The sequence below is a fragment of the Lynx canadensis genome, chromosome B1 (assembly GCF_007474595.2).
Source record: "Lynx canadensis isolate LIC74 chromosome B1, mLynCan4.pri.v2, whole genome shotgun sequence".
Classification (NCBI taxonomy): Eukaryota; Metazoa; Chordata; class Mammalia; order Carnivora; family Felidae; genus Lynx; species Lynx canadensis.
The window spans coordinates 132,884,113-132,896,561 of record NC_044306.2 but is presented as its reverse complement, the minus strand read 5'-3'; the positions used below and the strand labels follow the sequence as shown (position 1 = coordinate 132,896,561).

The following is a 12,449-nucleotide window of genomic DNA, read 5'->3' as shown; positions in this document are numbered from 1 at the left end:
AAAGTAGAACATACAGAAAAGTACGTAAGCATACAGATCAAGAAATAGAAGATTTCCAGTTCTATAATATATTTTATGAGTACTCTCAATTTATCCGTGGTATTATTGATAGACATAAGAAAGTTCTCTGCCTCTTAACTACTTTTTGCCTGATCCCTTTGCCTGTGTTAGCAAATAGCCAAAAGGAAAAAATGTGGGACTCACTTCAGAGGGCTTCCCTTCTGTCTTCATGAAGAGGCCTCTTGAGTCTTGACTCACATTTGGAAGCCTGGAGCTAGATGTGTTTTTGTGTATTATCTGGATTTTTCTAGTTCTTCTCACTGGGAGTAATTTGCTCTAAGCTACCCCATTGAAGCTAGAAGCAGAAATCCCCCTCTTTATTTGTATTTAACCACAAATACTAATAGTAGTTACTCACTAGCATAAATTCAGACAGCACAGAAGACCATAAAATAAAATAGGAAATTTCCCCCATCTTCTAAGCCCATTCCCCTAAAGCATTAGCAGGTTGGGTGTTATTCTTCCATACTTTTTCTGTTCTAATCTGTGTCATTTCTCTGAACTGTGTGACCTTGAGCAAATATGTACCTTCAGTGTGTCAGTATTTTTACTAAAATGTCCTAACAATCTGCCCTGAGAGTGTTTGAAGATTAAATTAGATAACATATGAAAAATAGCTATATGTACATGGTAAGCACTGTATTGTTAGGGTTTCTAGTTATTTTTATCCTTCCCACTTTCCCCGCCCCCTACCACTTTTGTTCAGGGTATTGCTGTAAGCTGAAATCATTTTTTTGTTTTATTAAAGGAGAGACTATGTTTCTAAGTGTGTCAATTACATCTTCAACATCTCTGTGAAGGCAGTTTATGAAGAATTCCAAAGAGGATTTTACAAAGTGTGTGAGAAGGATATCATTGAATTTTTCCATCCGGAAGAACTGAAGGATGTGATAGTTGGGAATACAGATTATGACTGGGAAACATTTGAAAAGGTAGATCATAAAGGCCTAGAAGTTTGAATTTGAATTTCTTTTTCCTATTTCCTGAGTACTCTTTTTTTGAACTTTTTTTTCTCTAGAATGCACATTATGAAGAAGGATACGACAATTCACATCCTACCATAGTGATGTTTTGGAAGGCTTTACACAAATTGACTTTGGAGGAAAAGAAAAAATTCCTCGGTAGGTATTACATCAGGAGTAGATCTATATCTCATGTCTTTTCTTTGGGCTAAGCAAACCTTGTTTGTCATAGGCACCATTTGCAACAAATCCTAGTATAAGAGCCATTCCTAGTCCAGTTGGATGTTCTCTAGGCCAGGCTGTCCTGACATCAAAAAAATAAATGTTAATATGGGACTTTTTCCCTGTGATTTCAACCCTGCCTATTGCTTTCAATGTTTCTTCAGTTCTCCATCCAAGTTAGATATTTCTTCTGCTTTCTGTACTTGTGACTCAGTTATTCAGGCTTTGTGGGATTAACCAAGTTTTACGATGTCATTGTCTCCAAGCCTTTTTACCTCACCTTCCACATTTTGATCTCAGTTTCATGCTTATTCGGTTGTTTTTCTACAACTTTGCTTAATGCCTTTTTCCCTCTAATTTTCTTACAAAATTTCCATACTTGTTTTTGAGAAACATTTATCTTTTTGTTCTTATTTTTGTAGATAACATGTATGTTGGAAGGCACTCAGACTTCTCCAGAAACCCAGCCTAACTTTCCAATCTTACCTCTTACAAGAAGTTTTTATTCCAGCCAAACAGTTCCATGGTCTCTACATTCTTAAGCTCCCTTTGTACTCTCCCTCCTCCAGGTTTTCTCTGAAGCTCCTTGCCCTGCCTTGAACCTTCACCCACCTCCTGGTTGCTGCTATAAGCCTTCCCCTCCTTAAAGGTCCATCTCAATTCCGAGCTCTCTGAAGTCTCCCCAGTCATCCCAGCCTGATTGTCTGTCCCTGCTCAAACCACACACAGCAATTTCCCTCAGGAAGCATTTTATTCCATGGCACCTTGTTTGGCTGTCTTCCACCCTTTTAGTTTTCTTTTGCTATTTGTCTTTTTCTGCATAAGAATATTATATTTCCAGCCAGATTATTGAGCTGCTTGAAGGCAGGGACAGTGTATCAGTTGCTGATGCAGAACTCTGCACATGGGCCCTTAGTAAATGTTTTTGAATAAATACATATATTTTTTCTCCCCATAAACCTTGGTCTCTGGAAAGCAGATCACTCAATATTATTCTTTTTTCTAGTGTTTCTTACAGGAACTGACAGAATTCAAGTAAAAGGTTTAAAGAACATGAAAATAACATTTTGCTGTCCTGAAAATATGAATGAAAAAGATCCTATAAGAGCACAGACATGTATTAGTGTCCTCTACCTTCCTAAATACTCTACGATGGAAAGAGTAGAAGAAGCGCTTCAAGTTGCTATCAACAACAGCAGAGGATTTGGCTGATCCTACCTCACCTTGTTTACCCCTTCAGGGAAATATTTTCAAAAATAAAATTAAGAACTCAAATTAACATAAAAGCCCTGTTGAGTATTCATTGTGTTTAGCCGCTCTTTTAGAATTATGGTTCTGCATGTGAGACATATTAATAATGATATAGGTGAGGCTGTTGCAGCAAGGTGACCCTAAAACACAGTGCATTAAAGAAGACAGAATTTTGTTTTTCTCTCCCGTCTTGGCTGAAGTGGTGCTTCTCCTACTCCCACTGTTCTAATAAAAGATACAAATGACTTTCTTGTTGAAAATGTCAACAAAATTGCCCATTTCTGTCCTAAATCTTCTATATTGCATTTGAAACCGTTGACTACTTTCTCCTCAAGACTGTCATGAACTGCTAGACTGTGACTTTCTTTTTCTTGGCTGCTTTTCATTCCTTCTACATGCATTTGTTACACTCCCCTGACCTCCAGTGCTCGTGCAAGCCCATGTCGTCACTGCACACACTCCCATACACTCCACAACTTTGGTTACGTCTTGTGTGTTGATGGTGCCCACATCTCTCTCTGACCTACAGGAACTGGTAGATTCCAGCACCACAGCCATTTTTCTGTCTGTGTCTCCCCGCATGTCCCTTGGCTCCTTAACTTCATGTTTAAGAAGAAAATGATCATTTTTCCTGTGTTGCACAGCTTAGAGTGGTACCTCCAGTATTGCCCGGCAGAAGCCTTCAGTCCTCCTCCTTCCTCTTCACAACACACATTCAATAACCAGTCAGGTCTTGACAATTTTAGTTCTTGTGTCTAGATCAACAGTGCCCCAAAAAACTTTCTGTGAGGCTGGGAAACCACACCCCCAATCTGTGCTATTTAATAAGGTAAATGTATGCCATAAAGTTTAGTCTTCAAAGAATTTTGAAGAGAGAAAACTTTAATTGGCAGTGGTGGGAAGAACACTTGAGCTGTGCTGTCCAATACATGGCTATTTAATTAAAATTAAGTAAAATTTAAAATTCAGTTCTCATACTACCCAAATTTCAAGTGATGGGTATCTACATGGGATTGGTGGCTACTGTATTAGTGCAAATATGAGCACTTGCCGCTGACAGGCCCATAACCTTCCAACTCCCTGTAATTGTGCTTTCTTTCTTTTTCTGGGAAGAAGAGCCAGAGTGTGATAGAACTGTACAAATCAAAATGATTTGAAAATCTGACAGTAAAGTCAAATTTCATTAACGTTGTTACTATATAGCTCCCAAGTCCTTCCTGACCTGCCTGGCTCCCACCCCAGCCTTGGCTCCCACCATTGGCCTTGGCTCCTAGTGGCCTTGGCTCCTATCATCGCCCTGCATACATAGTATACTTCATTCCAGTTATTTGTAACTATTCAGTTTGCTGAGAAGGCCAGTCTCTCCTGTTTTTATTCAAGCATTTTCTTCTGCCTGGAAACTTCTCATCCCACCCCCATCCCCCACTCTTCCTCACCTCCTCTCCTCCAACTCTGGGTTCTTCCCACTTGTTTCTCAGGATTCACTTACTCTATTATGGCTACCTAGTAGATGCCACGCTAATAAATGTAGAATATGGCTTCCTAGCTCAGCATTTCACAAGTGCAATCCTCTTTCTAGGTGCAATACTCATTCTGGTTCCTTCCCAGTGCTTAGTTGCCATTGGTCCCCCATATGAGTTAGCTGAAAATGCCATCTAGTGGCATATGCAGATCGCAATTGCCTGCAAATGGAGCATTTTACTAAGGGGGGAAACTAGCAAAAGGAGACAGGCCTGTCTCCCCACAACTACACACAGTAGTGAGAATCTTGCCACAGTGTTTGAGTGTGCTAGGTAATTTCATATTTTCTACCTCCCTTAAAACAACCACCAAGTCTGGAAGTAGATCTCTTTTTCATCTTACAGATCTGGAGTCAAGTTCAGGGAGGCTTCACTGTGCAGGATTGGAAGAAAATGAAGAGGCAGAGTAGGTCATGGCAAATCTTTTTGTTCTCTCAGAGTGGAAAACTCACACTTAGGAAGCTGATGGGAAGGATCTTATTCACAAGATGGGTAAAGATGGTCCTTGCCAGTGATGCAGATGACACCAAGGAAGATAATCTTGTTAAGGGGCTCCAAGGAGGTGAGATCCCCTGTCATTGTGAAGTCAACGAATTACTGAGGAGTGAGGAAGAGTCCCAGTTGGTGAAAGAATAAGAGTATTTCTTGTAGTGGTCTTAAGAGTTGGAGGTGGTGGGGTCAACACCACGTGGCATGAGCTATGTTATGGGAAGCTAGTGAACAAGAGTTGCCATAACAGATAGGAAGCCAGGATGATTTGCTAGAGAGGAACACTAAAAAGTGTTGGAGATTGCCTAAGGAAGGGTATCTGAGAGGGTCACTAGAAGTAGCACAACACCGTGGACAAAATTTAGAAGGCTTCAGACCTACCTTCCACTTTTGGCCATGCCTCTACCAGCATTTCACCTCCAGCAAGTGACTTGGAACTGCTAGCCTTATGCTGGACATATACATATTACTTTTTTTTTTTAATTTGGTAAAGCTTTATTGATATTTAATGAACATAGAATTTAGTTCAGCTGTGTACACAACTGAATGGATTTAGTATATTCATGGAATTGTGCAACCATTGCCACAATCAACTTTGGAGAATTTTCATCTTCCCAAAGAGAAACTCCATACCCAAGAGCCATAACTTCACAATGTCCCCAGCCATACGCAACCACTAATCTACTTTCTGTTTCTTTTTTTTTTTTTTTAATTTTTTTTAACGTTTGTTTTTGAGAGACAGAGAGAGAGACAGAGCATGAGTGGAAGAGGAGCAGAGAGAGAGAGGGAGACACAGAATCCGAAGCAGGCTCCAGGCTCTGACCTGTCAGCACAGAGCCTGACGCGGGGCTCGAACTCACGAACCGTGAGATCATGACCTGGGCCGAAGTCAGACGCTTAACCAACTGAGCTGCCCAGGCACCCCCTACTTTCTGTTTCTATAGATTTGTCTATTATGGACATTTCATATAAATGAAATCAAACAGTATACGGTTTATTAATAACTGGCTTCTTTCACTTAGCATGTTTTCACAGTTCATGTTGCATGTAGCATGTATTTGTACTTCATTCCTATTTATTGCCAAATTAATACTTGATTGTACCGTATTTTATTTATCCATTCATCAATCGATGGACATTTGTGTTGTTTTCCACTTTTTGGCTATTATGAATGATGCTATGAACATTTGTGCTAAAGTTTGTGTGGCCATGTTTTCCTTTCCTTTGAGTAGACAGACACCTAGGAGTGGAACTACTGGGTTGTGTGGTAACTCTGTGTTTAATTTTCTGAGGGACTGTCAACTGTTTTCCAGAGAAGCTGCATCATTTTATATTCTCACCTGCAGTGTTTGAGGGCCTGAGAAATACTTAAAATCTGCAGCAGATGTTTTTGTTTCCTATGGTATTTTTTTTATTGAGATGTAATTGACATGTATGCAGATCTGTTGGTAAGAGTGCTAGTGAAATACAAAAACATTACAGGTAGGTAGCTCTTCCTTTTTTCTCCCTTTTTGGACTATTGTCATGCATAGTAGGTCTGCATGTTACAAACAACAATACTTGATTATAATTATTACTTTACATAATTTAATGCCTTTTAAAAGGAACAGAGAAGAAAGAACAAGGATATATTTGTAGAATTAAGTATATTAACCTTTTTTATTTTCTCTGGTTCCTTTCATTAGTTCCTGTGAATTCAAGTTACCATCTGGTGTCATTTCTGTACTCCAGTTCAGCTTTGTTCCCAGCTACTTCCTTTGTGCTAATAGCAAATATGACAGACCCCAAAATACAATTTATACATATTGTTTTCTATAATTGCTCTGCAAATCAGTTAAGCAGAAAGAGGAAATCTGCATTACACTGTCTTTTATAGTTACATAATTACCTTTACTCAGCTGATGGCCTGCACCTCCTGGGAAGATGCCTTAACACTCAACCAGGAGTTTTGGGGGGAAGAGAGGTTCCTATCTTGGTGGAGCCCTCCTGGAGTGGCCATCACTCTGAGCTGAGAGGAGGAAGATGTGGGTGGTGGTTCAAATGCCACAAACTTCAATGTGCTGGCAGCAGTTAATGAGATTTTCTTGTATGTTTCCTCATTAGGCTGAATGCCCTTGGGACAATTTCCAGAGACTTTGCCTGGTTGTGTTGTTCACCAGTTAGGGTTGTTTCACAAAGGGCTTTCATGTGTAAAGTTTGGTTTGTTCCTAGCAAATTTTATGAAAGCAGGGGAAGGATTTCTAGCCCTACAGATGAAGTTCAGAGACAAGTAACTTGCCTAAAATTATAAAGCTTGTCAGAACCATGTTTTCAGTCTTTCAGGAAGTGCATGCATATTCTGTGCTAAGCATTAAATTAAAAATGTTGAACAGTTACTGTCTAGACAGGAGACACAAAACAGGCAATTACAAGTTCAAGTGCTAAAATAGAGATAAAATATATGGTGCTTTAGGAAACAAGAAAGGCAAAGGCTTGAGTAAGAATTTGAATCCAAGCATTTTGATTCCTAATTGTATTTTTCTTACAAATAGAAAGGATTTTATTTTATTTTAAAATAGATACTGTGTAGTGTGATTAAGAAGACAGAAGAAGGGAGGGAGGGAGGGAGGGAGGGAAAGAAAAAAAGGCAGACTGAAGCCACAGTGGCAGAGGGTTCAACTTTGGTTCAGTTATTGCTGTTACCTTGGGCAAATCACGTCAATCTCTCTGCTTCAGTTTCCACATCTGTAGAATGGTGCCAGTATTACTCACCTTACCTCTTAGATTATAAAAGATTATACTTAGAGCTGTACCTAGTGTATAGTTTGTACTATACAAGTGGTTGCCAAAGAAATTCTATTAGGGAAAGAATGGAGTTAATACTGAACTCCCCCAGGGTATGCTTATCAGTTTCCTCAAAAATTATAAAATGCTTAACTTGCAAAAGCTGAAGTTGACTTTTCAGAGTATAGTGCTTGCTTTATCAGTAAAATTGTTCCATTTACATTGACAACAGTGAGATTTAGGGCTAATTAAAAAGAACAAGAACTCTTGATCAGAAATAACTGGAACTTCTATAATCTTCCAGGTTATTTGTATATTGCTGTATGGTGATTTAATTTTTTTTTAAGATTAAAAAAAAATTTTTTTTTTTAATATTTATTTTTGAGAGACAGAGAGACAGAGCATGAGCAGGGGAGGGGCAGAGAGAGAGGGAGACACAGAATCCGAAGCACAGAGCTGTCAGCACAGAGCCCGATGCGGGGCTCGAACCCACAAACCGTCACAACCCGAGCTGAAGCCAGACGCTTAACCGACTGAGCCACCCAGGCGCCCCTAATTTTAATTTTTTAAGTATTGTTGGCACACAATGTTACATTGGTTTCAGGTGTATACTTAGTGACTGGACAGCTCTCTACATTATGCTAAGGTCGCAACAAATATAGCTACCATCGGTTGCTATACTATTACAGTACCATTGTTGACTATATTCCCTATGCTATACCTTTTATTCTCATGACCTATTCCATAAATGGAGGCCTGTACCTCCCACTCTCCATCTATTTTGCCCATTCCCCCCACCACTCCCCTTTGGCAACCATCAGTTTGTTCTCTGTATGTCTATTTCTGTTTTTTGATTTTTGGATTCCACATGTAAATGACATCATATGGTATTTGCCTTTGACTTATTTCACTTAGCAGAATACCCTCAAGGTCCATCTATGCTGTTACAACTGGCAAGAACTCATTCTATTTTACATGAATAATATTCCATTGTATTTGTGATGCCAGTCAGGCTGAGGACCCAAGAAAGAGGACCTCAGGCCCCTCACTAAAAGGGTTCTTGGCTTTGTGTGAGAAAGATTTCAAGAGCAAGCCATTTAGAGAACGGGACAAAGATTAAGTATATAAGAAAGGAGCTACTTCATAGACAAAGTAGCAGTCTCCTCCCAGGAGAGGAAGAGGATCCCCTTTTGCCTCTAAGGGTTTTAGAAGTTTTTGTTTCATTAACTAACCATTTATAGGGAAGGGATTACTCTTTAACTGGGTTTCTTATTCACATTGAGTTCATTTTTCCATGGTCTTAAGAGTTGTAGGATAACCCACAAGGAAGCAATTTTAAGGAAGACCATCTTTGTAGCTTTGATTACTATCAGGAGTGGTGTTTTGTGGTCTTCCAGTTGGATCTTGTGACTTTTTATGTCCTGCTTTTAGGTTAACGGTCAGCCTAAAACCAAAATTGCTTTACTTTGGTCTTCTAAGCCTCTCTTCCCTCTGGCCCCATATGTATGCCACATCTAATCCATTGAACTTACACTGCTTCCAGATCTTGGTATTGTAAATAATGCTGCAATAAATTGGGGTGCATATATTCTTTCAAATAAGTGTTTTCTTTGGGTAAATACCCAGTACTGGAATTACTTGACCATACTTTTTGAGGAACCTCTATACTGTTTCAGACTGCACCAATCTATACTCCCACCAACAGTGCACAAGTGTTCCTTTTTCTACACATCTTTGCCAACACTTGTTATTTCTTCTATTTTTATTTTAGCCATTTTGACAGCTGTCAGGTGGTATCCCGTTGTGGTTTGAATTTTCATTTCTTCGACTATTAGCGATGTTGAGCATCTTTTCGTGTGTCTGTTGTCCACCTGTAAGTCTTCTTTGGAAAAATGTCTATGCAGGTCCTGCTCTTTTGTTGTTGAGTACCATAGGGTGATTTTAAAAACATGATTTGTACTACAGAATACACTGAACTAATGCAGTGCTAAACTGATCTCCTAAGGCAGGAAAATAAACTGAAAGTGGTTCAAAACATAGCCCTCAGCCTAACAGGACACAAAATCTATTTCTAAGTCTTCCACCCCTACCTCTATCTCCAAAGATCTATATTTTCCTGGAATAGTATTCTATGTGGGGTATTAAGTGCCTATCTAAACACTGCCTATATTTTAAAGTTTAGGATATTTTTATATATTTCCTCTCTTAGAGCCACAGTCTTATGATCAAACAAAAAACTGCACTTTTTTAAATGGAAAAGTATCTTATTTTATTATTCCTAATGTAAGCATTTGATGCCAAAGAAACAAAGGTAACTTTACAAACTCAGAATGTTTGCAAGTACATGAAATTTCCATTTTATTGTAGTTTTCTGTCACATGAGCTCAAATGTGTTTCTCTACAACAACTTCAGCATAGCTGCTTTGGAATTATTTCAGTCATCTTTAACACGTGACTCTACCAAATACTTTAAATCTAAAATAAACATATAAAATTTTAATTCACTTTTAGATGAATGGGGTAAGAAATAAAGTCATCAGGTGATGGTTGGGATTGTTAATTTCCAACAAGAAACTGTTGAAATGTTTCTTCTGATACAATAGTTATAAATAAAAATTTTCAAAAAAACAAGGGTAGAACAAAAGTACAATAAAAGAAACTTCTGCAGCTTAAGCCTCCCATAGTCCTAAACCTGAGAGAAGCAAGGCAAAGCACCTTTCCTGCAAATTAAGTGGGTTTCCAGTATTTCCATGTAGTTAAGTTTTAGAAATACACACTCAAGACCTATCATTAATATATCTACTATCTTAGCTCTGGTTGTATTAATTATGCCTGAAGAGTTTAATACCCATCCAAGTCCAAAGGTGGAAGAACACATAAACTGGTATGGTAATGGGCAGGAGCAGACTGTAAAAGCACAGGCTTGCTGTGCTAGTGCAGTCCCGTGGGAAGTTTTCTTCCACAGAGGCTGAGTAGAACAGTCCTGCTAAAGAGACCAGTGGAATAAGGACAGTCAACGTAGGAAGAGACAGAAACATTATTCTCCCCCACTTATTACCTGCCAGTCTGACTTTTTAAAAGGTAAGTGGTATTAAGAAAATTTAGTTGTGTGTGTTGTTTTTAATTATCATCTAGTGCTGCTCCATTTCTTCTTGCTTCTTATTTTGATGTGTCATCCTAGCTGCCTGTGGTATCATATTAGGAATCCCATCAATAATTGGATAGGCTATTCCCAATTCTTCATTGATCAATTCATTTGTCGATGCTTCAAATCTGAGGAGGGCAAAAGGAAAACAGAATGAATTGTGGAAAATAAAATGCTTGGAAGAGCTTGCTTTTCAACAAACACCATTTATCCAATTCTTGACAGATTTAATTCCAAAAAAAATCAGAATTAAACTGCTTTTAATTCTAAAAGCAGTATTAGCCAATTGAAACATTTCTCTTAGAAAATGAATCTCTATTTTCATTTCAGTCAGTTTCTCTCATATTTTATTTTTCACTGTATTCTCAAGCTATACCTGAATATGCATTCTTTAAATCCAGTCAAAAAGATCTCCCCTTTTCATCCAAACATTCCTTCCTTACCCTGGTCAACCCCAAAACCATCCCAGTTAATTTACTATTAAACAGTCACTACAGAAAAATTCAATTTCCCCGTTTTAGAATGCATGCATGCTTAACAGAGCAACCCTACTGATCCATTAGAAGGAAACCACTGAAAAATCAAGATATACAAAATAAAAGTTTGAGGAACATGAAAGCACAGAAAGGAAAGTCTGGAAAGCAATGGGTCTGCAGTGTGCTAGTTACACAACGAAAAGGTAGTTCGAATGGTTATTTCAAGGTATAAGAAAATGAATGAGTACATTCATTATGGAAAAAAATCTAGAAATAAAAATGCAAGAAGAATGAAAATTAAAAAATGGCTAGCAATCTACCACCCAAAGATAACCACTGATAACATCTTGGTGTTTAGTATATTCAGTTTGCAATACTAGTGTTGTCAATGTTCAGTTTTAGTAGCCTGGAACTGCAGAGCTGTTTTCCTTAAAGGTTAAAGCCTTTCCAAAACCCAGCTTGTCCAGAACTAAGACCCAAAGAGGCAGCATACACAGCTTAAACGTTTACAATCGTCACGCATCAGCTGAACATTTTCACAAGAATTTGGAGGCTACTACAGTATTTTTCATCATCTTGTTTTAAAAATCTGAATGCCTTGGACCGGTCATGACTCCCAACAGCTCAAAAACCTGGCGATACATTAGAATCCGTTAGGGTCCTTTTAAGAAAACACCTTGCTGGTCCAGCCCCCAGACCGCCCAGCTGGGTAGGCCAGAGTGGTGCCCGGGAATCTGCATTTAAAAAAAGGTGCCCTGGCGATTCGATTGCGAAACCAGTAAACGCAGGGATCCATCACTGTGGATCTGCGGTTTGATTTGGGCGGCCTAGGACTCGACTCCCCTCCGGCCTCCCCCCGCCCTTCCCGCCTCGGTGGGAGGTGCGCGATAGCTGAGCCGGCCGGGATCCAGAAAATGGCAGCAGGAAATACTCGGACTGACCTGAAGGGCGGCCCAGTGGCTGTGAACCACCGCACGGCCATCCCACCCGGTCCCCGCCACCGGAGGGCGCGAAAGGAAACTCGCAGCCACCGAATCTCACCTGAGCGGCTTCTTGGAGAGTGGGCACACCAGGAACTCGAGCAGGGCCGGGTCGAAGACGCGGGGCGCGTTCCCCGTCTTCTCGCTCTTGTCTGCGGACCGCCACGACCCCGACGCGTGAAGGCACCTACGGGCGACCGCGGACGGCAGCGTGCATGTGCCCCGCAGCGATAAGGCGAGGAGCCAGGCGCGCGCTCCGCTCAGCATGGTCTGGCAACCAGCGACCACACCGCAGCCCGGGCCGCCTCAGCGATCTCCGCGGCGAGCCCCTCACCTGCCAGACTCCGCCCCTGGTGCTGTAGAAATGCAGTCCCGGGGCCGAAAGGAGCCAGCGCTTTGGTTCCGAGGTCGCTCCCGATCCGACCGCTTTTTCCGCCGCACCGTTCGGTAGTTCTGAGCACGGCCGGCAGCTGGTAGCCGGAGGACTCTAGTGACTGTTCCACCGTATTTACAAATTACAGACAAAACCAATGCTTAAATTGGGTGAGTTGAGTTTTCAAACAAGGGGTTCCAGGCAGCCA

The 12,449-nt window shown here is 40.3% G+C and overlaps 3 protein-coding genes across 3 annotated transcripts in view; 1 reads left to right on the top strand and 2 right to left on the bottom strand.

Annotated features, from left to right (window-relative positions):
* HERC5 (HECT and RLD domain containing E3 ubiquitin protein ligase 5) overlaps nucleotides 1-2,523 on the top strand; it is a 46,309-nt gene extending 43,786 nt beyond the window's left edge. Inside the window, exons 21-23 of the mRNA XM_030313451.2 lie at nucleotides 809-992; nucleotides 1,079-1,181; nucleotides 2,251-2,523. Of these exons, the coding sequence (XP_030169311.1) occupies nucleotides 809-992; nucleotides 1,079-1,181; nucleotides 2,251-2,456 (493 nt within the window). The 3' untranslated portion in view covers nucleotides 2,457-2,523. The remainder of the gene's footprint in view (nucleotides 1-808; nucleotides 993-1,078; nucleotides 1,182-2,250) is intronic.
* A 6,987-nt stretch (nucleotides 2,524-9,510) lies between these two features.
* Nucleotides 9,511-10,323, bottom strand: PIGY (phosphatidylinositol glycan anchor biosynthesis class Y). The gene has a single exon (XM_030313450.1). It carries the CDS (start codon nucleotides 10,303-10,305, stop codon nucleotides 10,090-10,092), a length of 216 nt encoding a protein of 71 aa, XP_030169310.1. The 5' UTR covers nucleotides 10,306-10,323; the 3' UTR covers nucleotides 9,511-10,089.
* A 56-nt stretch (nucleotides 10,324-10,379) lies between these two features.
* PYURF (PIGY upstream reading frame) lies at nucleotides 10,380-12,212 on the bottom strand. Its single transcript, XM_030313449.1, has 2 exons — nucleotides 11,930-12,212; nucleotides 10,380-10,540 (listed from the first exon to the last, which is right to left on the bottom strand). Exons 1-2 carry the CDS (start codon nucleotides 12,133-12,135, stop codon nucleotides 10,399-10,401), a joined length of 348 nt encoding a protein of 115 aa, XP_030169309.1. The 5' UTR covers nucleotides 12,136-12,212; the 3' UTR covers nucleotides 10,380-10,398.
* Between the last annotated feature and the right edge of the window lie 237 nt (nucleotides 12,213-12,449).

What these genes read in the sequence shown, in the direction of transcription:
- PIGY (XM_030313450.1), bottom strand. Translation starts at nt 10,305, where the DNA reads ATGTTTCTGTCTCTTCCTACGTTGACTGTCCTTATTCCACTGGTCTCT.
- PYURF (XM_030313449.1), bottom strand. Translation starts at nt 12,135, where the DNA reads ATGCTGAGCGGAGCGCGCGCCTGGCTCCTCGCCTTATCGCTGCGGGGC. An exon ending in CTCTCCAAGAAGCCGCTCAG is followed by an intron (nt 10,541 to 11,929) that starts GTGAGATTCGGT and finishes TGCCCTCCTCAG; the next exon opens with ATTTGAAGCATCGACAAATG.